General features: G+C 34.3%; 1 protein-coding gene across 1 annotated transcript in view; it reads left to right on the top strand.

The window, feature by feature from the left end:
* LOC140168802 (uncharacterized) overlaps nt 1-24747 on the top strand; it is a 31215-nt gene extending 6468 nt beyond the window's left edge. Inside the window, exon 3 of the mRNA XM_072192211.1 lies at nt 24374-24747. Within this exon, the coding sequence (XP_072048312.1) occupies nt 24374-24747 (374 nt within the window). The remainder of the gene's footprint in view (nt 1-24373) is intronic.
* The last annotated feature ends 2681 nt before the right edge of the window (nt 24748-27428 follow it).

The following is a 27428-nucleotide window of genomic DNA, read 5'->3' as shown; positions in this document are numbered from 1 at the left end:
ATTGATTGCGTTATAAAAATAAAAACAAATATTTTCTGGATGAGCTAGCATTTTCCTGACACCCCGTGGTCTACATTACACGAAAAAAGTGTTAATGAGAATATTCCATTGGTTTTAGGTTGATTAGTATTGCGATAGTGAAGCATCCTAGTGGTATTCGTAGGTAACATTGGGTTTTGATGTCACATTTAGTATCACACGTCCTGGATTTATTTTTCAAGATTAGTGATGGCACTTTTGGTTCCTATAAGGCCAACATGCCATCAATCAATGGGCAAAAGGAAAAAATTGTGGAGACATTTTTATTTTAGACTTTTATTTTTGGCCCGTGGACACTTTTGGTTGGATTCAACCATATATCCAGATGGGGATTTGCCATTTGGTCTAATACCATTTGGTCTAATATCCATTTCGTCTACATCCATTTCATCTAAACCCATTAAGTCTATATCCACTGCGTCCAATAATCATTTGGTCCTTTAACCATTTGGTCCGATAACCATTTGGTCCGATAACCATTTAGTCTTAATAACCAATGGGTCTAAAACCATTTAGTCTAACAACCATTTGGTCTAATACCCATTTGGTCTATAACCAATAGGTCTAATAGCCATTTGGTCTATAACCAATAGGTCTAATAGCCATTTGGTCTAATACTCATTTGGTCTACAAACCGTTTAGTCTTACAAGCATTTATTGAATTAATAAATAGACGAAATGGTATTAGACTAACTGGTTAATAGACCATATAAGTATTAGACCTAACGGTTATTAGACCAAATGGGTATTAGACCAAATGGTTATTAAAGAAATGTTAGACCAAATGGTTATTAGACTATATGGTTAGTAGACATACCGGTTATTAGACCAAACAATATTAGACTAAATGGACATTAGACTATATGATTATTAGACTAAGTGGCAATTAGCTTGCCTGGTAATAGACCAATTGAATATAGACTAAACGGGAATTAGACGAAATGCCATATAGTTGAAATTACTAATGAAACCCAGCATCCCTTTTTAAAGGCTTTTATTGTTTGCTGTTTTCTTGATCAATCTTGCTTGTAAATAGTCAAAAATGCTTGAAGGGTGCCTTCTTTTACTCCATCCATGATACCATGATAGTCACACAACTGAAAAAACACAAAATTTAAATCAGATGTTACTGCAACTGCCAGGCCTAACCGAACTCGGTCTTAAGGGGTCACACCACTAAATCAAGTTCCTATTCTTTTATGTGTTACGAGGTACCTAAGAAATCGTCATTTTCTCATGGTTAGAACGTGCTAGGGCATTCAAAACAAACATTTTCTAAAAGATTGTGATATATTCTACCCTAAAACCACCATTATTTTGGTAGTTGAGTGGCTCGATTTTTCGCAGTGGTGCATTGAACATGATGCATGTAAACCATACCAAAGCCTACATCTCAGCGCCTCTATGCTGTGACGTCATTCGGTGCATGGAACTAAAAAAGCTTCCTAAAATGTCAGAATTGTAATATTTTTTTTTTATTTTATGCTTGGATGATAAGAAAAACATCCAAAGAGCACAACTATCACCAAAAATAGGCACATCAACCTTCATTTCAAACTTTTTTTCCCATTAAAATGCAGCTGGTATGGTTAGCGAATAAAAACACTGGTTGTTATTTCTTCAGTCAGATAGGGTTGGAACTGATTTAGTGGTGTGATCTCCTAATGGAGCAAAAATTGTTTTAAAAGACCATTTTACATGATATTCAGTCTTTATTAGCATATCTTGACCAATTAAAAGTGAAATAATTCAAGTTTAAATATAATTCTGAGTCAAATTAATGCAGGATGTGCATTGCTAATCATGCGCTATCTACTGAAGATAGCAACATTAAGATATGATAATCAGGCAGGGCCTAAGTTTTTGCTTCTCAAAATTCCAGATGTTTTTAATCTAGTCACAGGACAGATGTAAAAGTTGAGACAAATGTTTATATATCCAGATCTATTGTCATGTAGGCAATGCCATGTAGTTGAAATTATTAATGAAACCCAGCATCCCTTTTTAAAGGCTTTTCTTGTTTGCTGTTTTCTTGATTAATCTTGCTTGTAAATAGTCAAAAATGCTTGAAGGGTGCCTTCTTTTACTCCATCCATGATTTGTAAAATTTCAATTAAATTAACTAATAAAATGAGCAGATATTATCATAATCATGCATAAATTTGCATAATTTAGCAGAAATTTACATAATTATGGGGATAGAAATTTGTATATGAATGATGTACGCATACAAATGAATAAAAATCAGCCTAAAATTTCAATTAGATTAAAATTTCAAATGAACAGATATTGGCATAATCATGCATAAATTTGCATAAGTGTGCATAAATTAACATAATTATGGGTCTAGAAATCTATACGATTGATGTACGCATACAAAATTATTCCAAATCAGCCTAAAATTTCAATTAAATTCACCATTAAAATGAACAGATATTATCATAATCATACATAAATTTGCATAATTAAGCAGAAATTTACATAATTATGGGGATAGAAATCTGTATATGAATGATGTACGCATACAAATGAATAAAACTCAGCCTAAAATTTCAATTAGATTAAAATTTCAAATGAGCAGATATTGGCATAATCATGCATAATCAGCCTAAAATTTCAATTAAATTTCAATTTACATAATTATGGGGATAGAAATCATATGAATGATGTACCCATACAAATGGATAAAATTAGCCCAAAATTTCAATTAGATTAAAATTTAAAATGAACAGATATGAAAATGTATGCATGATTATGCCAAAGTGTGCATGAATTAACATAATTATGGGTCTAGAAATTTATAGGAATGGTGTACGCATACAAAATTATTCCAAATCTGCATAAAATTTCAATTAAATTAACCATTAAAATGAGCAGAAATTATCATAATCATGCATAAATTTGCATAATTGTGCAGAAATTTACATATTTAAGGGGATAGAAATCTGTGTATGAATGATGTACGCATACTAATGAATAAAAATCAGCCTAAAATGTCAATTAGGTTAAAATTTCAAATGAGCAGATATTGGCATAACCATGCATAAATTTGCATAAGTGTGCATAAATTAACATAATTATGGGTCTAGAAAATCTCTAGGAATGGTGTACGCATACAAAATTATTCCAAATCAGCCTAAAATTTCAATTAAATTAACTAATAAAATGAGCAGATATTATCATAATCCTGCATAGATTTGCATAATTAAGCAGAAATTTACATAATTATGGGGATAGAAATCTGTATATGAATGATGTACGCATACAAATGAATAAAAATCAGCCTAAAATTTCAATTAGATTAAAATTTAAAATGAGCAGATATGAAAATTTATGCATGATTATGCCAAAGTGTGCATAAACTATCAGCCTAAATCAGCCTAAAATTTCAATTAAATTTAAATTTACATAATTATGGGGATAGAAAACATATGAATGATGTACACATACAAATGAATAAAAATCAGCCCAAAGTTTCAATTAGATTAAAATTTTAAAAAAGCAGATATGAAAATGTATGCATGATTATGCCAAAGTGTGCATAAACTAACATAATTATGGGTCTGGAAATCTATAGGAATGGTGTACGCATACAAAATTATTCCAAATCTGCCTAAAATTTCAATTAAATTAACCATTAAAATGAGCAGAAATTATCATAATCATGCATAAATTTGCATAATTGTGCAGAAATTTACATAATTATCGGGATAGAAATCTGTATATGAATGATGTACGAAAACAAATGAATAAAAATCAGCTTAAAATTTTAATTAGATTAAAATTTCAAATGAGCAGATATTGGTATAATCATGAATAAATTTGCATAAGTGTGCATAAATTAACATAATTATGGGTCTAGAAATCAATAGGAATGGTCTACGCATACAAAATTATTCCAAATCAGCCTAAAATTTCAATTAGATTGAAATTTCAAATGAGCAGGCCCCTTATTATTCATTTTATATATAAATGACATTTATTGTGTTTACAAGTAAATTCTTCTCATTTGTCATCTATGCTGATGACACTAATTTATTGGCTTCACATAAAAATCTCCATCACCTCATACTTTCAGCTAATAACCCCGGGCTAATAACGAACTTACAAAAATTTCCACATGGCTCAAAGTAAACAAACTTTCCCTTAATATTAAAAAGACCACGTATATGTTATTTAAAAACAAACACAACACACGTTTAACGTATCCAGACACCATTTCAATAAATATTGAAAACAAACCTATCTCAAGGGTCTCTCACACAAAATTTCTTGGGATAATTCTTGATGATTCTCTGACATGGAATCAACATAACACTTATATTACAAATATTGTTTCGAAGTATTCAGGTATCCTTTATCGTATTAAACACATACTTTCTGGCCCAACGTTATTTTCTCTTTATTCTAGTTTGGTTTTACCACATATTCAATATTGTAATATCATTTGGGCCGACAAGAATAATTGCAATTTACAATCTATTTATCTCAAACAAAAGAAAATTGTCCGTTTATGTACCAACTCACATTACCTTGCACACACACAACCTTTGTTTAAGAGATTAAATACACTTACAGTTTTTGATATTTACAAATATCAAATTTCCCTCTTTATGTATAAGTTCAAAAGTGGCTTACTCCCAAATATTTTCACTGATTATTTTAAGAAGAGTAATACCTTCCATTCTTATGGAACCAGGTCAGCTGAACTGTATAGACCTCACAACTTCAGAACAGTACTTGCAAATAACACAATTAAAAGACAGGGTCCATTAAGTTGGAATGTTATTGATCTCAATATTCGAAACTGTAACACCGTTAAATGTTTTAGTAACCTGTATAAAGATTATCTTGTATCACAATATGAGTTGTAATCAGATTGCTTGGGATTTACATCTTGATCATGTTGATTTACAATCAATATTTTCTTGAATTGTGTCTCGTAAACCATTATTTATTATCATGATTATATTGCCACAGCCAACATACTTGTCTGTCTCACCTGTGTTGTCCTGTCTCGTTTTGCACATTGTAGTTTTGTCGCTTTATAATGTCTCTTGTCTCTGCACGTAGTATTTAAGTTAGCTCTTTCATAAATTTCTTTCAGGGTGGCCAAACTTGTACGAGCCTTGTGCTCTTTTTTGGTCATCCCTCCATTAATTGCGTTTGTTTAGATTTATATGATAAATTTATATGGTAAATAAAAACTGAACTGAACTGAACTGATATTGGCATAACCATGCATAAATTTGCATAAGTGTGCATAAATTAACATAATTATGGGTCTAGAAATCCATAGGAATAGTGTACGCATACAAAATTATTCCAAATCAGCCTTAAATTTCAATTAAATTAACCATTAAAATGAGCAGATATTATCATAATCATGCATAAATTTGCATAATTAAGCAGAAATTTACATAATTATGGGGATAGATATTTGTATATGAATGATCTACGCATACAAATGAATAAAAATCAGCCTAAAATTTCAATTAGATTAAAATTTAAAATGAACAGATATTGGCATAATCATGCATAAATTTGTATAAGTGATTTTCAGAAATTATCATAATCATTCATACATTTGCATAATTGTGCATACATTTACATAATTATGGGGATAGAAATCTGTATATGAATGATGTAGGCCTACGCATACAAATGAATAAAAATCACCCTAAAATTTCAATAAGATTAAAATTTCAAATGAGCAGATATTGGCATAATCATGCATAAATTTGCATAAGTGTGCATAAATTAACATAATTATGGGTCTAGAAATCTATAGGAATGGTGTACGCATGGTCATCTTAAAATCAAATTCTATAATATTTCTTACATTGGTTATTACAATGGCACAGACAGACAAGCAACACATACATTAAAAACACAAACCCTTAAATACCACAGAGATAAAAAAAAAATCCCAAAAAAAATCATGAGGGTCACACAAGGTTCTGAACGTCATATACGGACCAACCCACACTACCGAGAACCGCGAATGCCGAGAACCGCGAGAGCCGAGAACCGCTCTAGTTTTGTTACGTAGGGCTTTGGTTATCTTTAAAGCAAAGCATGGTTATAAAGTATTGTTATTTCACTCCAGAAAATTGATTTCAATTCTATTCAAATTCAATTCTTTCTACACCCGGTGTCTTACTATTCAATTCCAATTCAATCCACCTTGCTTTAGAATTAATTCAATTCGATTTCAATTCAATTTTTCAATTTCAAAATCATTTCATTCCAATTCCAATCCAATGCAGTGAAATTAACAGCTAATCAATTTCAATTCAATTCTGGGCATTCGTTTTAATTCCAATTCAATTCCAATTCCAATACAGTTGCAGTTTGTGTTAATTGACCAAAGGCACACTGCAAAAACTGTGTCTAGAGATTGAACACTTTTTTGTTCTCGATTTGTAAACTCATGCAAAATCTAAACACAAATATCAAACTTCAAAACATCAAGTGTTTAATATCTAAACACAAGGCATCAAATTACTAAGCATGTTTAGCATTTAGACATGTTTACAAATCGAGGACAAGATGGTGTCTAGAATGGTGTTTAATATCTGGACACTGTTTTTGCAGTGCATGTTTTGAATTTTACTGCCAATTTTATACCACTTGAGTGAGCAACACAAAGTCAAAATCAAGTACACTACTTGTCACAAAGGCATTTCAACAGAAGATACTTTATTGTTATGTTAACTCACTTTTCACATTCAAACAATGTGAGTGATCCTTGACCTCTGGGTCCTATTTTATGAAACTTTGGAACTTCTTAGTTCTTAGGTGACTGAGTTCCTAACATTTGTCTTAACTTCTTGTCCACCATGCACATTATTTTCTAAACTTAAGGTGTGTGGTACGATCGATAATGGGACCCTGTCCCCACACTGACCTCAAAGATGTCAAAAATCAAGTTTTAGATAGCCCCTACTTGTCTCCTGCTCCTCCTAAGATTTTACACCCAAAATCCTTGTACCTTTGAAAAAGTGTGAAAAAATCTGTCAAAGATAATTATAAGCATTTTCTTTAATGGTTTTCTCACAATTTGTTCAAATGTACAATGACTTTTGAGCATAAAAATTAGGAGCTTGAGAAAAATAGGAGCTTTATGATTAGTGCCAAAAGTTTTTAATGTGTGTCTCTTGTGTGAATAGACCTGGAAGTGTATCAGAATTCAGAATGGGGGAAGGGCACTTTTTACAGGTGGAATGATCACAGACATCTGATTGTGAATTGAAATGCTGAATTGAAATCAAAGCTGAATTTCATTTCAATTCCACTTCATTCTTCATCACTCAACATGATTTCAATTCCAATCCAATTCAATTCTTCATTGCTCACAATGATTTCAATTCCAATCCAATTCAATTCATGCCTAAGCCCACGCATTTCGATTCCAATTCAATTCCAATGCATTGAAATGAAAATCGCCCAAAATTCATTTCAATTCAATTCAATTTCAATGCATTGAATTAACATTATTATAAAGTGCATGTTTTTGTTATAGAATATTATTGCTTTATATTGGCTCAGTAACTCATTTTGAGGGTACATAACACAAAATAGCTTTCCATTGACTTTACGTGCAAAATTGGGGTCACGTTTTAGGCCCTAAGTCGAACACACTACCGAGAACCGCGAATGCCGAGAACCGCGAAAGTCGAGAACCGCTCTAGTTTTGCTACGTATATTGGGCTTTGGTTATTTTTAAAGCAAATTATGGTTATAAGGTGCATGTTTTTGTTATAGAATTACTTTATATTGACTCAGTAACTCATTTTGAGTCATTTTGAGTCTTTCTAGAAAAAAATTTTGGCAGTGTTTTTTCTCTATACTTGGAATTTTTTCGTTACGTATTCGGCTTTGGTTATTTTTAAAGCATATTTTGGTTATTAGGTGCAATTTTTTGTTACAGAATTGCTTTATATTGACTCAGTAACTCATTTTGAGTCATTCTACACACAAGTCCTCTCTACCATTAGGGTCATCTTAAAATCAAATTCTATAATATTTCTTACATTGGTTATTACAATGGCACAGACAGACAAGCAACACATACATTAAAAACACATAGCCTAAAATACCACAAAGGTAAAAAAAAAACCCAAAAAAAACCATGAGGGTCACACAAGGTTCTGAACAGAAACGTCATATACGGACCAACCCACACTACCGAGAACCGGCAAAGCATGGTTATAAAGTGTATGTTTTTGTTATAGAATTGCTTTATATTGGCTCAGTAACTCATTTTGAGGGTATATAACACAAAATAGCTTTCCATTGACTTTACGTGCAAAATTGGGGTCACGTTTTAGGCCCTAAGTCGAACACACTACCGAGAACCGCGAATGCCGAGAACCGCGAAAGTCGAGAACCGCTCTAATTTTGCTACGTATATTGGGCTTTGGTTATTTTTAAAGCATATTATGGTTATAAGGTGCATGTTTTTGTTATAGAATTACTTTATATTGACTCAGTAACACATTTTGAGTCATTTTGAGTCTTCCTAGAAAAAAATTTTGGCAGTGTTTTTTCTCTATACTTGGAATTTTTTCGTTACGTATTCGGCTCTGGTTATTTTTAAAGCATATTTTGGTTATTAGGTGCAATTTTTTGTTATAGAATTGTTTTATATTGTCTCAGTAACTCATTTTGAGTCTTTCTACACACAAGTCCTCTCTACCATTAGGGTCATCTTAAAATCAAATTCTATAATATTTCTTACATTGGTTATTACAATGGCACAGACAGACAAGCAACACATACATTAAAAACACATAGCCTAAAATACCACAGAGGTAAAAAAACCCCAAAAAACCATGAGGGTCACACAAGGTTCTGAACAGAAACGTCATATACGGACCAACCTACACTACCGAGAACCGCGAATGCCGAGAACCGCGAAAGCCGAGAACCGCTCTAGTTTTGTTACGTATGGCTTTGGTTATCTTTAAAGCAAAGCATGGTTATAAAGTGCATGTTTTTGTTATAGAATTGCTTTATATTGGCTCAGTAACACATTTTGAGGGTACATAACACAAAATAGCTTTCCATTGACTTTACGTGCAAAATTGGGGTCACGTTTTAGGCCCTAAGTCGAACACACTACCGAGAACCGCGAATGCCGAGAACCGCGAAAGTCGAGAACCGCTCTAGTTTTGCTACGTATATTGGGCTTTGGTTATTTTTAAAGCAAATTATGGTTATAAGGTGCATGTTTTTTGTTATAGAATTACTTTATATTGACTCAGTAACTCATTTTGAGTCATTTTGAGTCTTACAAAAAAAAAAATGTTGGCAGTGTTTTTTCTCTATACTTGGAATTTTTTCGTTACGTATTGGGCTCTGGTTAATTTTAAAGCATATTTTGGTTATTAGGTGCAATTTTTTGTTATAGAATTGCTTTATATTGACTCAGTAACTCATTTTGAGTCTTTCTACACACAAGTCCTCTCTACCATTAGGGTCATCTTAAAATCAAATTCTATAATATTTCTTACATTGGTTATTACAATGGCACAGACAGACAAGCAACACATACATTAAAAACACATAGCCTAAAATACCACAAAGGTAAAAAAAAAAAAAAAAAAAACCATGAGGGTCACTCAAGGTTCTGAACAGAAACGTCATATACGGACCAACCCACACTACCGAGAACCGGCAAAGCATGGTTATAAAGTGTATATGTTTTTGTTATAGAATTGCTTTTATATTGGCCCAGTAACTCATTTTGAGGGTATATAACACAAAATAGCTTTCCATTGACTTTACGTGCAAAATTGGGGTCACGTTTTAGGCCCTAAGTCGAACACACTACCGAGAACCGCGAATGCCGAGAACCGCGAAAGTCGAGAACCGCTCTAATTTTGCTACGTATATTGGGCTTTGGTTATTTTTAAAGCAAATTATGGTTATAAGGTGCATGTTTTTGTTATAGAATTACTTTATATTGACTCAGTAACTCATTTTGAGTCATTTTGAGTCTTCCTAGAAAAAAATTTTGGCAGTGTTTTTTCTCTATACTTGGAAATTTTTCGTTACGTATTCGGCTCTGGTTATTTTTAAAGCATATTTTGGTTATTAGGTGCAATTTTTTGTTATAGAATTGTTTTATATTGACTCAGTAACTCATTTTGAGTCTTTCTACACACAAGTCCTCTCTACCATTAGGGTCATCTTAAAATCAAATTCTATAATATTTCTTACATTGGTTATTACAATGGCACAGACAGACAAGCAACACATACATTAAAAACACATAGCCTAAAATACCACAAAGGTAAAAAAAAAACCAAAAAACCATGAGGGTCACACAAGGTTCTGAACAGAAACTCATATACGGACCAACCCACACTACCGAGAACCGGCAAAGCATGGTTATAAAGTGTATGTTTTTGTTATAGAATTGCTTTATATTGGCTCAGTAACTCATTTTGAGGGTATATAACACAAAATAGCTTTCCATTGACTTTACGTGCAAAATTGGGGTCACGTTTTAGGCCCTAAGTCGAACACACTACCGAGAACCGCGAATGCCGAGAACCGCGAAAGTCGAGAACCGCTCTAATTTTGCTACGTATATTGGGCTTTGGTTATTTTTAAAGCAAATTATGGTTATAAGGTGCATGTTTTTGTTATAGAATTACTTTATATTGACTCAGTAACTCATTTTGAGTCATTTTGAGTCTTCCTAGAAAAAAAAATTTTGGCAGTGTTTTTCTCTATACTTGGAAATTTTTCGTTACGTATTCGGCTCTGGTTATTTTTAAAGCATATTTTGGTTATTAGGTGCAATTTTTTGTTATAGAATTGTTTTATATTGACTCAGTAACTCATTTTGAGTCTTTCTACACACAAGTCCTCTCTACCATTAGGGTCATCTTAAAATCAAATTCTATAATATTTCTTACATTGGTTATTACAATGGCACAGACAGACAAGCAACACATACATTAAAAACACATAGCCTAAAATACCACAGAGGTAAAAAACCCAAAAACCTTGAGGGTCACACAAGGTTCTGAACAGAAACGTCATATACGGACCAACCCACACTACCGAGAACCGCGAATGCCGAGAACCGCGAAAGCCGAGAACCGCTCTAGTTTTGTTACGTATGGCTTTGGTTATCTTTAAAGCAAAGCATGGTTATAAAGTGCATGTTTTTGTTATAGAATTGCTTTATATTGGCTCAGTAACACATTTTGAGGGTACATAACACAAAATAGCTTTCCATTGACTTTACGTGCAAAATTGGGGTCACGTTTTAGGCCCTAAGTCGAACACACTACCGAGAACCGCGAATGCCGAAAACCGCGAAAGTCGAGAACCGCTCTAGTTTTGCTACGTATATTGGGCTTTGGTTATTTTTAAAGCAAATTATGGTTATAAGGTGCATGTTTTTGTTATAGAATTACTTTATATTGACTCAGTAACTCATTTTGAGTCATTTTGAGTCTTTCTAGAAAAAAATTGTTGGCAGTGTTTTTTCTCTATACTTGGAATTTTTTCGTTACGTATTCGGCTCTGGTTATTTTTAAAGCATATTTTGGTTATTAGGTGCAATTTTTTGTTATAGAATTGCTTTATATTGACTCAGTAACTCATTTTGAGTCTTTCTACACACAAGTCCTCTCTACCATTAGGGTCATCTTAAAATCAAATTCTATAATATTTCTTACATTGGTTATTACAATGGCACAGACAGACAAGCAACACATACATTAAAAACACATAGCCTAAAATACCACAAAGGTAAAAAAAAAACCCAAAAAACCATGAGGGTCACACAAGGTTCTGAACAGAAACGTCATATACGGACCAACCCACACTACCGAGAACCGGCAAAGCATGGTTATAAAGTGTATGTTTTTGTTATAGAATTGCTTTATATTGGCTCAGTAACTCATTTTGAGGGTATATAACACAAAATAGCTTTCCATTGACTTTACGTGCAAAATTGGGGTCACGTTTTAGGCCCTAAGTCGAACACACTACCGAGAACCGCGAATGCCGAGAACCGCGAAAGTCGAGAACCGCTCTAATTTTGCTACGTATATTGGGCTTTGGTTATTTTTAAAGCAAATTATGGTTATAAGGTGCATGTTTTTGTTATAGAATTACTTTATATTGACTCAGTAACTCATTTTGAGTCATTTTGAGTCTTCCTAGAAAAAAAATTTGGCAGTGTTTTTTCTCTATACTTGGAATTTTTTCGTTACGTATTCGGCTCTGGTTATTTTTAAAGCATATTTTGGTTATTAGGTGCAATTTTTTGTTATAGAATTGCATTATATTGACTCAGTAACTCATTTTGAGTCTTTCTACACACAAGTCCTCTCTACCATTAGGGTCATCTTAAAATCAAATTCTATAATATTTCTTACATTGGTTATTACAATGGCACAGACAGACAAGCAACACATACATTAAAACACATAGCCTAAAATACCACAGAGGTAAAAAAAAACCCATGAGGGTCACACAAGGTTCTGAACAGAAACGTCATATACGGACCAACCCACACTACCGAGAACCGCGAATGCCGAGAACCGCGAAAGCCGAGAACCGCTCTAGTTTTGTTACGTAGGGCTTTGGTTATCTTTAAAGCAAAGCATGGTTATAAAGTGCATGTTTTTGTTATAGAATTGCTTTATATTGGCTCAGTAACTCATTTTGAGGGTACATAACACAAAATAGCTTTCCATTGACTTTACGTGCAAAATTGGGGTCACCATTTAGGCCCTAAGTCGAACACACTACCGAGAACCGCGAATGCCGAGAACCGCGAAAGTCGAGAACCGCTCTAGTTTTGCTACGTATATTGGGCTTTGGTTATTTTTAAAGCAAATTATGGTTATAAGGTGCATGTTTTTGTTATAGAATTACTTTATATTGACTCAGTAACTCATTTTGAGTCATTTTGAGTCTTTCTAGAAAAAAAAATTTTGGCAGTGTTTTTCTCTATACTTGGAATTTTTTCGTTACGTATTCGGTTCTGGTTATTTTTAAAGCATATTTTGGTTATTAGGTGCAATTTTTTGTTATAGAATTGCTTTATATTGACTCAGTAACTCATTTTGAGTCTTTCTACACACAAGTCCTCTCTACCATTAGGGTCATCTTAAAATCAAATTCTATAATATTTCTTACATTGGTTATTACAATGGCACAGACAGACAAGCAACACATACATTAAAAACACATAGCCTAAAATACCACAAAGGTAAAAAAAAAACCCAAAAAAACCATGAGGGTCACACAAGGTTCTGAACAGAAACGTCATATACGGACCAACCCACACTACCGAGAACCGGCAAAGCATGGTTATAAAGTGTATGTTTTTGTTATAGAATTGCTTTATATTGGCTCAGTAACTCATTTTGAGGGTATATAACACAAAATAGCTTTCCATTGACTTTACGTGCAAAATTGGGGTCACGTTTTAGGCCCTAAGTCGAACACACTACCGAGAACCGCGAATGCCGAGAACCGCGAAAGTCGAGAACCGCTCTAATTTTGCTACGTATATTGGGCTTTGGTTATTTTTAAAGCAAATTATGGTTATAAGGTGCATGTTTTTGTTATAGAATTACTTTATATTGACTCAGTAACTCATTTTGAGTCATTTTGAGTCTTCCTAGAAAAAAAATTTTGGCAGTGTTTTTTCTCTATACTTGGAAATTTTTCGTTACGTATTCGGCTCTGGTTATTTTTAAAGCATATTTTGGTTATTAGGTGCAATTTTTTGTTATAGAATTGTTTTATATTGACTCAGTAACTCATTTTGAGTCTTTCTACACACAAGTCCTCTCTACCATTAGGGTCATCTTAAAATCAAATTCTATAATATTTCTTACATTGGTTATTACAATGGCACAGACAGACAAGCAACACATACATTAAAAACACATAGCCTAAAATACCACAGAGGTAAAAAAACCCAAAAAACCTTGAGGGTCACACAAGGTTCTGAACAGAAACGTCATATACGGACCAACCCACACTACCGAGAACCGCGAATGCCGAGAACCGCGAAAGCCGAGAACCGCTCTAGTTTTGTTACGTATGGCTTTGGTTATCTTTAAAGCAAAGCATGGTTATAAAGTGCATGTTTTTGTTATAGAATTGCTTTATATTGGCTCAGTAACACATTTTGAGGGTACATAACACAAAATAGCTTTCCATTGACTTTACGTGCAAAATTGGGGTCACGTTTTAGGCCCTAAGTCGAACACACTACCGAGAACCGCGAATGCCGAAAACCGCGAAAGTCGAGAACCGCTCTAGTTTTGCTACGTATATTGGGCTTTGGTTATTTTTAAAGCAAATTATGGTTATAAGGTGCATGTTTTTGTTATATAATTACTTTATATTGACTCAGTAACTCATTTTGAGTCATTTTGAGTCTTTCTAGAAAAAAAATTTTGGCAGTGTTTTTTCTCTATACTTGGAATTTTTCGTTACGTATTCGGCTCTGGTTATTTTTAAAGCATATTTTGGTTATTAGGTTCAATTTTTTGTTATAGAATTGCTTTATATTGACTCAGTAACTCATTTTGAGTCTTTCTACACACAAGTCCTCTCTACCATTAGGGTCATCTTAAAATCAAATTCTATAATATTTCTTACATTGGTTATTACAATGGCACAGACAGACAAGCAACACATACATTAAAAACACATAGCCTAAAATACCACAGAGGTAAAAAAAAAAAAAAAAAAATCATGAGGGTCACACAAGGTTCTGAACAGAAACGTCATATATGGACCAACACACACTACCGAGAACCGCGAATACCGAGAACCGCGAAAGCCGAGAACCGCTCTAGTTTTGTTACGTAGGGCTTTGGTTATCTTTAAAGCAAAGCATGGTTATAAAGTGCATGTTTTTGTTATAGAATTGCTTTATATTGGCTCAGTAACTTATTTTGAGGGTACATAACACAAAATAGCTTTCCATTGACTTTACGTGCAAAATTGGGGTCACGTTTTAGGCCCTAAGTCGAACACACTACCGAGAACCGCGAATGCCGAGAACCGCGAAAGTCGAGAACCGCTCTAGTTTTGCTACGTATATTGGGCTTTGGTTATTTTTAAAGCAAATTATGGTTATAAGGTGCATGTTTTTGTTATAGAATTACTTTATATTGACTCAGTAACTCATTTTGAGTCATTTTGAGTCTTTCTAGAAAATAAATTTGGCAGTGTTTTTTTCTCTATATATACCCGGTACTTAGAATTTTTTGTTACGTAATCGGCTTTGGTTATTTTTAAAGCAAATTATGGTTATAAGGTGCATGTTTTTTTGTTATAGAGTTACTGTATATTGACTCAGTAACTCATTTTGAGTCATTTTGAGTATTTTCTAGAAAAAGAAATTTGCCAGTGTTTTTTCTCTACACTTAGAATGTTTTGTTACGTTTTGTGCTTTGGTTATTTTTAAAGCAAATTATGGTTATAAGGTGCATGATTTTGTCATAGAATTACTTTATATTGATTCAGTAACTCATTTTGAGGGTACATAACACAAAATAGCTTTCCATAGACTTTACGTGCAAAATAGGGGTCGTGATTTAGGCCATAAGTCGAGTTACGTCTTACTTTGAAATAGATATTTGATATCATCTTAAGAGCTGGGGTATGAACGTTTGGACAGTATTTATTTTGGGACATTAGAGCACATCAGACATATCGAATTGCATTCTGAATACGAAGAATGTCCTTCTGATATCAAATAATTTTGATTTTTGAAATTCGCAATTTAATACACATTTTATGGCAAATCATTAAAATTGATATGTTTGATATTTAACAGTACTCGAAGTAAACTTTACAAATCTGATGATTTATACTTAAAGTGTATATAGGTGGGATGAAAAGCCGACGATCAATTGAAAATTTTGACCTTTCGTATTGGAGAAATGGATTTTTTTCCCAAAACACCAAAAAAAAAAGGTCTTTTGGGAAAAAAATCCATATCTTCAATATGAAAGGTCAAAATTTTCAATTGACCGTCGGCTTTTCCTCCTAGCTACATACACTTTAAGAATATATCATTAGATTTATATAATTTACTTCGAGGACTGTTATATATCAAAAATTTGAAAAATATTAAATTTTTATAATTTGTCATAAAATTTGTATTATATTGTGATTTTCAAAAAATGAAAATTATTTGATATCAGAAAGACATGCTTCGTATTCAGAATGCAATTCGATAGGTCTGAGGTGCTCTCATGTCCCTCAAAAAATACTGTCGAAACGCAATAAACGCTCATTCTAGATCCCTTAATCAGAACAAAATTCTGCATAACTTATCTGAAAATGACACAACATTTTAGGTCTACTTTTTGAGACAAATAGCGCTATATAAAAAGGCCAGATTTTCCCGTGTTTACGTCCGACTGCTAACCGTGTTTTGACCTCGTCTGTTCATGCGCTCTGATATCATCGTAAACATCACTCAAATTGTCACGTTTTTGTACAAATTAGTAGAGATCACATTCACAAGTTCTAGCAAAACACGATTTGCAACACTAAAATTGTTAATATTGTACCGATTTTGCACAATTTTTTATGCAAAGTTGGGACTATAGGCGTGATAAACTTTTACCGCAAACCGCTTCACAGGCGGATTTTATAGCGGTATGAACCCTTGAGTCATTTTGAGTCTTTCTAGAAAATAAATTTGGCAGTGTTTTTTCTCTATATACTTAGAATTTTTTGTTACGTAATAGGATTTGGTTATTTTTAAAGCAAATTATGGTTATGATGTGCATGTTTTTGTTATAGAGTTGCTCTGTATTGACTCAGTAACTCATTTTGAGTCATTTTGAGTCTTTCTAGAAAATAAATTTTGCAGTGTTTTTCTCTATTTAGAATTTTTAGTATGAATCAGATTTTAGTTTTGTTACGTATTGGGCGGGATGATTTCTTTTTTGCCACTTTTTGTTCTAGGTAGAAGAGGTTGAACCCAAATGGGCTCTTACCCCGGGGGGGTCACTCCCATTGTGGCCTGTACACCATCCGCGATAATCAACTTTTGAAAAACACCCTAAACAAGGATTTAACCCTTGGCTAAAACAATACCCTAAACAGGGATTTTATTCCTTGTATCAAATTTCATACCCTAAATTTCATTTCCGCGTATTAGCAATTGCAATTTTGCTACCCTTTTTTCCCAATGTTTCATGTTTTTGACACCCTAAACGCGTTACTCGCGTATCGTGCTTACCCATGAAAAACTACCCTTTTTACGCGTTTTCATTATCGCGGAAGGTGTACAGGCCACAATGGGAGTGACCTCCCCCGGGGCTCTTACATGTGTCTTATTGACTCTACATGTACAATTTGTTTTTGTATTCTAATGATCTTGCCGAACACTTGTGGGGGCGGGGGTCTGATGCAAAAAAATGTGGGGCACCTGAAAATGTTTGATCCTCCTAAGGGGGGCTGAAAAAAATGACCACAAATTTTCCTGGAAAAATTGAGTTTATATGCTTTTCTATGGATAATTTTCATGTCAAAAGGGGGTTGTGTAATTTTCGAGGTCTGTAAAGGGGGGCCCCGAAAAATTTTCGCGATGAAATTTTTTTGCATTAGCCCCCCTCAACAAGTGTTTGTGAACGGTCCCCCCGGGACGGTCCCTAAAAAAGTATAAAAGCTTTCATTGAGACGCTTTGGTAATTATTACATCATTTGCGTATTGTGGTGGTTGGCGCCCATAAAGCACACGGGCTGTCTTTATCAATCAATATGCTTCTGCGCATGCCCACTTCGGTGATGGAAAACGAAATTCGGGAATGAATGAATGAGGTATGTATCATAATCATAATCATAATGTATGTATTTCAAATGAAATTCCATCATCAGGATCAGGACCCCAAACGTTTTTTATTTTGTTGTGCTGGCTTTATAATGCATGTTGGTTGGGTAAGACGTAGTAAAATGCCATAATAATACCATCTATTAAAATTTAAAGGCACATTCAGTGATTTGCTTAAAGTCATAATGTACGATCATCGAGATATCATAGAAGGAGAATCCACGAACCCAGTTCCCTTTGTACTATGATGGTTATGAGTCGATACTGAGCAATCAGGTATGAATGGCGCACTATCGATTTGCTAAGCTTCTTATCTATTGAGCTTGGCGGTTATGAACCACCGTTATCGCGACTTCTAAGCAGAATGCGTCATTTTTACCCACAAAGCATTGTGGCGTGACCATAAACAAAGGAAAACAATTTACTTCCGGTAATTTTATAACGCCTAATATTTCTTATGGCCAAGCTTGGCGGATCGTAGAAACAACATTGCCAGTCTTGGAAAACCTTTCCAAATCATTTCCACTGGTTTAAAAGTCCCGCAGACACCCGCCAGTATTACTAATCACGATCAGAAAAAATACATAAATGCACCGTAACTTTGGAAGGAAAAGAGGAATTTGATCAGGTTTTCGCTAGTAAATCAACTTGAACTCGGAAACACAATGACGTTAATCGAAGATCATGTGACCGATGCAAAAGGGCACTAATACCATCCATTTCGGTATGGGTCACCTAGGGGTCGGTTTAAATTACATTTTAAAATAGATGATCGATATTGTCGCATAACGATCATAAACATCAAAGGCCATGTTTGAGGACTGTACTGATTAAATCCATTCAAGTGATGACTCGCGTTGAATAGCGTAATCGGCTTAACCCTATTGAGTGGATTAGGATTTTTCTGTGGAATCTCCTTCCATTAGTAGCTGGATGGTACGATCTTTTTTCAGAATGTACCTTTATTTTTTTCAAAACCGATTTTTTGGCATATTTGTAATACTTACACATGTTCTAACTTAAATCTATCAGCAAACTGTCAAATTCGTCCCTATTTGTAGTAAAAGCGGGACGATTTTCTGTTGGTCCGACATAAAGTCATAATTTTTTAGATTATGACTTTATGTCGGCCACGATCGCAAACCGTAGTCTCCTACAAAACTAACTTGGTTACGCTCCCTCCACATGTGGAGGGAGCGTGACCAAACTGGCAGCGTAGGAGACTAACTCTGAGGCCGCTTTTCGCTGTCCTAATCCAAATAGTGCGAGATGTTTGAGTGATAGAGGTGAAGTTTATGATGTTGTTTCTTTGCAAATTCCCAATGTTTTTCAAGCGTCCAAATGTATTGGGAACTTTCATAATGATTGCATATTATCATTTTAGAAGAAAAAAAGATACATCTAAAAATTAAAAAAGATCGTACATTAAGGCTTTAACCGGGGACCGACCGGTCATTCAATCATTCGAAGTCAAAGGATCAAAATCTGGCAGATTGGTACTAGGCATGGGAACGTTAAATGCATGTACCGTTAAACTCACGCATGATCCATTAAATGCTTAGCAATTGTGGTAAACGTGTAGCACGCAAGTCATTTTCAACCTTCAATTTTCCATTTTTCAATGCTAATAATCAACAGTTGAAAGTAACAAGACGACCTTAATAATTTACATGAAATTTTCTGCCAGGCAGACCTTAGTTAACACATTTGCTAGTCAACCAAATTCGCCTAGAACTCAATACATATATTACATAGAAATTTAAAAGAACAGGCTGGTCAAGGAAACCTACATAAATATGTTTTGTATACTTCACTTGACCCAAATATATGATTTTTTATGGTGATAAGCCAATCGCACATGGAATTTTAGAGGGATTTTGATAGCAGTTCCATTAAAAAAAACCTGCTATCATAATGAGACTAAGATCTAGAAACACCCCCGAAATGCTGTTTTGGGGAATTTTGCTAGCTGAATCTTTTTTGATGAAAGTCAATCTTTGACAAGATGTAACTTTGCTACGGAAAGTGCTATGAAAAAAAGGTTTTCAGTTTTGGCTTCACTCGCATACCAAAGTGGTATGCATGCTCGTCCCAGCCCCTCAAAAATGGACCCTAAATGGCGTACCGTAATCAGTGTGGAAAAATTTCACCCCCTATTGGGGTAAGGCTTTGTAAATCTTACCCCTAAAAAATGGCGTAATCCGGCGTAAGAAACTAAAATGGACCCCTAAATGGCGTAAATTGTAAAATAAACCCACTGAAGTCGCAAAAATATACCTTAAACATCGAAAATTTACTTGAAAAGCACCCTTTTTTCTAAAAACGTTGACGCCGCCACAAGGCCAAAAATCAACCCTTTTTCGACATTTTTGGGGACGAGCATGCGTACCACTTTGGTATGCGAGTGACCCCCCGGGGCTTTGTCATATAGATATGTGCTATAAACATAACCTGCTAGTGGTTCAGTTCAAAGCTGAGTATTTAAGACAAAATAAGACATATTTACATGTAATCTGTAATTTATATACTGTCAGTATATAAAAGCTTATAAATTAGCTACAGCTACATGTATTTGAATGCAGTTGTACTAGTAACTGCAAATTTCGAATGTTTGAGGAGTTTGTTCTCAAGTTGTAGCAGGTGCCATAGGGTGTCTTCAGTCAAAGTTCAGTGTTTTCATTATAAATATTGCAAAATATTAATATTGACAATAATTTACAACCTGTTTGACCTCTCCATATACCGGTATTCATACATTGCTCGCCTGTGTTTTAATATTATATTTTGTGGTGAAAAATGATTACCGGTAGGCCCCTACTTATGTGTAATTTGCAATCATTTTTGGAGCAACGATTTCTTCGTACCGACAGCTAAGTGTGTATGTGAATGCACATTAAACACATACAAACACATACACAGCACCTGTTGGAACTGATTTGAATGGGGCTTCAATTTGTCAGTACTGTTGACGTTTTTTGCCAATTTTTCATTTTAAAAATATGATATCAAATGACAATTTGTCATTATTTCTGAATTGTAGGGGAGACCAGGGCAAAGTGGACCACGGGGCAAAACAAAACACACCCATTAACTTTTGCATATGCTGTCGTCAATCTCCAAGCTCATGTATTTAGAGCACGGCTAGTATCCAGCATTGTTTGTGATAAGTGGCGTTCGAGTGAGTCAGCTATGTGTGCTTTTTACAGAAAATGTCTGTTATGTTTAATCCGATAATTTATAAAAATATTATTATCTGTCAAAGCACTTTGCTTTTGCTGAATTACTTTGATAGTCATAATAATGATAGATGGCCTTAAGTCTACTCTATGCATGGTAACAGAGGTAGCATACATTAGCGTACATGATAGTGATGCATGTTGGGAGAAATCTCACTTGGTCAAGGCAAAGCGGACCGGGGCAAAGTGGACAATAGTCCAACGTGGATGGGGCAAATTATGTGGAACGCCAGAAACAGAACTATGTAATACAAATATATCCGGCCATAGTATACTGATGTATCAGGAGGTAGGCCCTAATGGTGTTGACAATGAAGACACACCTGAAGGGAATGTATTTCTGTATGGCGCCCTCCACGTTTCACTTTTCCCCAGCTCAAAAAACCTGGGGCAAAGCAGAACGGACTTTTTTCAAGTTCACACCATTTAATTCAAAGTCTGTGTTTTTGATCAACTTTATTAATGTCATTTGTTAGTAAGGTAAGATTATAAACCTTAAGTTTTGTCATGCCTTAATGTAATCCTGTTTGGGCTGGACACAAATTTGTTGGTCCATTTTAGCCCTGGTCTTCCCCTATGTCCAAAGTATATACAAAATTTGGAAAGGAAATGAGTCAAGGAATCCCATGGTGATGACTGATTTTTTTTTTAAATCACAAAAAATTCACTTTTTTACCCCAATTTTTTTATGACAAATTTTAAAAAATCTGTTCAGAGGAAATAAAAATTCAGTTAGCTTTTCATGGAGAAGAGACATTCATAGGGAAGGTTTTTTAAAAATTTGTTTCTTTCGAAATATTGAAAAAAACATGTGAAAAAAGCAATTTTGTCACTCTATTAAGCTAAAAATTGCACACAATGGTGTATATTTTTGTTTAAAACAAATGGTGACCGTTGACCTTTTCAGCAGCATTTGAGCAATTTCAATTTTGACCTCTGTGTGTGAACTTTGACCTGCCATATGCTCAATGCTGACAGAGTTCCAGTTAACTTATTTTTGAAGTTGGTGGTCTTGAGAAGCAATATCCATCAAAAACAAAACTATGGACACCAAAACAACGTCATACCCATGGCAGCCGGACTATCTTCCTCGAATCTGATTTTTCTTTCAATGAGCAGACCGTCGTCAATTTCAGTACATATTTTTCAACAATTAAGCCGTATTCAGTTTTGCATGGCAGGTATGTATGTGAATTCGCAACTTTCATTGACATATGATTTGATAGCGAATGTATGGGCCTTCTTTATGTACCAATATGGGCATTGGCATGAATGGCAGTGTTTTGCAATACTGTCATGATGTCTAATTGTATTTGTAGGCAACATTCAGCTACCGAATTAAAAAGCTACTTATTTTGGGTTGGTCTGAACCATTGAATTATGGAAAACATTTTAGCCTTTTAACTTCTAAATTGCTGATCTAAATTGTATATTACGAATGGCAATTACCTTACGAATCTAGTGATGATGTCAGATTAATTTAAAAAATGCTCTATGGAGAAAATCATCAAAAACCGTGATTTTGACCCAAAAAATTTACATAAACCATAACTAATTATTTTTTCAGTAAAAAAAATCTTATTGATTTCAAAAACTAGGTATGAAAGTCTAGGATCTGTTGTTTTATTTTTTTTAATTTTGACCATCTTTTAGAAATATTTAATAAAAATGGTTAAAATTTGACAGTTTCAGCCTAATTTAGGCAATACTGGTGTATATTTTTGTTTTTTGACGGAAATTTAAAAAAATGAAAAACCGGCTCCCAGAGCAAAAAGAGCTGCAGGCCTACACGATAAGACCAAAATCTTACGTTACCTTTATTTTCTATAATGAATCTGTTAGCTTTAACGAAAAATTGAAAACATGAACGTTTTAAATCGCCATTTTGTATCAAAAGTGGCAGTATAGACAGCAATCAAACAACCCATGTTTTCAAATGTGATCATCTTGAATCCTGCAATTCATGCAGCTGGTATTCGCAATCAAGATACAACTTCCGCGCATGTTTTACGAAAATCCAAGCAATATTTTCCATACAAAAAAGGAATAATTGTTTGTTAAGCCGTATGAAATTCCCGGCCGGCCATGTTTTCTATCATGTTTTGTTGTGAGGCTCCACACGAGATACACTATCAGGGTGAAGCGCACCTCGGCTTGTTGCATTTTGCATCGGGCTTGACGCAAAAATATGTGCTAGTTAGCAACGAGATTGGCGAGATTTCCAGCCATTGACCATGTAGATGATTTCAGATGGAAAAGGGTGAAATACCTTATTTAAAAATGATAGAAAATTGGTAAGACGGAGTTATGACTTATATTTGGCGGACAAATGTGTGAAAAAAGTATTAAGTGGTGAAATTCTTGATTGTTTATATGTTTCCAAGGGTAAAATATTATCTAGTTTCAGATTTTGGCACTTAAAACTCCCTATTTTTATATTTTTGAGAAAAAAAATCAATTTTTGTATGATTTTGGCGAAAATTGCAGTTTTGGGGTGACAAAAATTTTGACTTGCTAATTTCCTGTGAGTGTATGAACATGAACACTATCAAATAATGCCTAATTTTCTATGCTAATTGTGTAACAAGGGTACAATTGTGATATTTAAAACATTGAATGGGATCCATATATTTCTTTATTTTCGTAGCAGGGATAGAAACTGAAAGGTTTGGGTGACAATTGATTTGGAAAAAAGTATAATATTCGCCTCATTTTCGATTTGAACAGGCCATATCTCCACAATGGTATGAGCTATAGGGATGTTTTAAGTGTCTTTTTGCTCAGTATTGCAATAGCTAAATGGTGATATAAAAAAGTAAGCTAGATTTACAGAAAAGAAAATAACTTGCAATATGCTACGCCACCCCTAAGAATTTTTGGGGCGTGAAAAAAGTAATGGATTTTGTTAAAAAGATAAGTCCTTTAAAACTGGGAGTTGTAAGGCTAAACAAAGAACATGTTCTTACCAATATCTTTCTCTAGAGCAACATGTTTTTTGTTTAGCCCTAAGTATCTCCATTTTGAAGGACTTATTTTTTAACAGCAAATTTTTGCTCAAATTTAAGGATTTGGTAAGAAATATGCCTGTAAAGTGCTATGGTGAAAATTTTCAAGTTGATAATTATGCATTTTTTATGTCAGATTCAGTTTCTACACAAAATTTCACCCTAGAAATTGTTCCTAGTTGTTGTTGTTGTTCTTCTTGTTTCTGTTGTTTAATCTCTTTCCATTTTATTTTCAATTTCTGCAGTTTGGAAAACAAAAACTAAGAAGAAAAACAAAGATGACAGTTATTGGCAAAATTTTGTCAATTTCATCGAATCAGAAAACAACACCTGCAATCACAAAGGAAAATTATACTTCTACGATGCCAAATCTACACTCAACAAACTATTCAAACCAAAAGTGTACTTTTGCGCTGCAACAAATGCACGGCTGTTGTGTTATCTGCCAAAGAAAGAATATGGAAAACCACAAATCGACATCCCGCTACAAAGTAGTTGTGAAATCTCATCACCGGTAAAAGACGGTGGTAAGGAGTATGGTATACAGGTGCAGGTGAAGAAAGGCAAAGTGTATAGCTTCAATTGCACTACATCATTGGAAGCTCTTATTGGAAGCTGATAAATGGGTAGAGGTAAGTGTGTGTCATGTGATCGTCACATGTATGTCATGTGGGTGTCACATGTGTATACTAAATGGTTGCAGCATTGATATTATATGTGATGTCTATCTTAATTTGGGATGTTTTTTTTATATATACAAAGTACTGTTCTCACAAGAAGTCTATTACTTGGTTGCTGTGGTGATTATTAATAACAAGATGTTTTTGGAAGTGCATGATCAAGTAGAATTCAGCAATTTCTTGCAGTGGCATAGATTTCTTTTTGACATCGGGGGGTGGGGGATGGAGTTAGAAAAAATTCTTGAAGTATAGTCAATCCAGCACCTTTTGGCGACAGAATATGTTTATGGTACAATTGCGCATTAAAATTTTTGGTATTCTGATGCTAAACTGATGAAATATGGTGTAAAAGTAGAATAAATGTATAAATCCCCCATCCCCCTGGGATCTATGCCTATAATTTCTTGCAAATCAAATATAATAATAAACAAGAAATGTCTTTAAAAAGACAACACCATGGATGAAATTCATGTTTCATAATTTTACATTGACAATTACTTGGAATGCTAGTAATTTTTTGTGTGTAGCACATGCACAACTAACCGGGTTGGAAATGTTGTTACCACGAATACCACCAATGACATACTATAAGCTAAATTGAAAAATGTGTGTTAAATAGGTCGACATTTAATTTATACTTAATTTATACTTGTCAAACAAAGGGATCAATGGAAATCACATCCACCGAGTTTCGCATCAATCCAACAATCTATATTCAGACGACTTTGTGATTACGTTTTATGACATGACTTTGAACATTCTGAGAATCCAACAATATATACTTATTCCACCTCAGGCTCAGATGACTTTTAACAATTATATTCAAAAAGACTGATTACTCAATCCCAGGGGTTCCCTGGCTCAATTCAATCTTTATTTTCTGAATGTGTTGATTATAATTGTTACTACTAACTGCCCAGTTGCTCTACCAAAATTTATAAAACCAAAGCAACTATCTACCCCAATTACTGGTATTTAACCCCCCCCCCACTAGTGTCACTCCCAACATCAATTAGTGATGGTATAAACTAACCCTAGTTAACAGTGCAGGTGCCTGGACACCTTATACCCAGCTTGGTTCCTGTCTGGTCAGATAATTGCTCATTATAATTGTTGAATTAGTGGTCACTTGTTGACAGCTTATCAGTAGCCTGGATCAGCAGGGGTGCATTTATATCATTTTTCATAGAGCAATTGTTCAAAATATTTATGCAAGCATCACTCTGCATCCTGGACCCACCCTCCTCAGAGGTCACCAAATATAGACACCTATTAGATGCCTAAGCCTGACCCTGACCTATTTGTTGTTGTAGTGAAGTCCTGACGTTCTTTGTTCTTCATTGGGTGAAGCTTTACCTATTACAAATCATGAAAGGTGTGAAGCTTTGACTAGTAATTTGTGTTTTCTGGTGATGTGACATCATATCCACTATCTGTCGCCATGCTTCCTATAAATCCCCAATGATAGTTGGTTCACAAAAGTGAAGCCTCACCTATGGAAATATTTCAAAGGGTGAAGCCTGGACTAACACATTTGCTGATAAGAGTGATGCTTTGCCTTTGCTTTTTGTAAAGTATGTGAAGTGATGGTGAAATCCTGACGTTACAAATAATTGGCTCAGGTGAAGAAAGGTGATGACCTGAGGAGGGTGGGTCCAGGCTGCAGAGTGACGCCTGCATTAATGTCAAATGATCCCTAAAAACCTTATTTGTGAATGGATTTTTATCGTCGACAAAACAAAATTTATGTTTAATATATCAATTATCCCTATTCCATTAACAGCAATTTCCTAAGTTTCCATCCATAAATAATCACAGAGTATCATCTGTTTACAAAATAAGTGTTTGTTTTCAGATTTCCAATTAACCATTATCAGTATGGTGCCAAATACAGACATTGCTAATAGTTATAGTCAGAAACAGGTATTTTGTCTTGTAGTCCCTGGCAACCCAGTCTGCTTGTGCTCACTCGCAAACATACACGACAGAAACCGGCTGTGAAGGAGCCTAATGCACGTAAACAACTTCCTTATAACATGTATAATAAAATCCGATTTTGAGTATAATAAAGAAAGTCATGCATATGCAAAATGAAGCAATTACCTATTGCTAACTTGGTAAAATGCATACTCGTAGCCCAATCTTGTACATCATAGCACCCAGTTTTGGTTTGTGTTTCGAAATGTTGCAATTAAACATTAGTTCTTTCAAATATGAAACGCTAAAACCCAAATCTAGAACAAACAATCATATATTTAGAAAGCTATAGCAAACTTTCCATGATAGAGATTGGACCAAGACAAAGTACACCCAAATTAAGTGTCAATTCAGAATTATCCCACCAAGGTGGAACAAGGTGGAAAAATTGATTGCAGTAGTACAATTGCTCTTGAGTTAGGTGTAAGGGATATATTTCTTTATTTTGTTGAAATATTTCAATTCTTTTTGAAATGTTATTTGGTGAGATAAATGATATATCCAGTTTTTCATATGTTCAGGAAAGAATGACACTCTCTTGGTCTGATCGATACAAGCACTCTATTAATGAGAAACATAATGGGCTGACCAACATGTCATCAGCCAATCAAATTAGTGGTCTGGTGCTATGATTGTGAGAGAG

This window comes from Amphiura filiformis, chromosome 13 (genome assembly GCF_039555335.1).
Source record: "Amphiura filiformis chromosome 13, Afil_fr2py, whole genome shotgun sequence".
In the NCBI taxonomy this organism is placed as follows: domain Eukaryota; kingdom Metazoa; phylum Echinodermata; class Ophiuroidea; order Amphilepidida; family Amphiuridae; genus Amphiura; species Amphiura filiformis.
The sequence above is the reverse complement of the archived record's forward strand: the minus strand, read 5'-3'. Positions and strand labels throughout refer to the sequence as shown.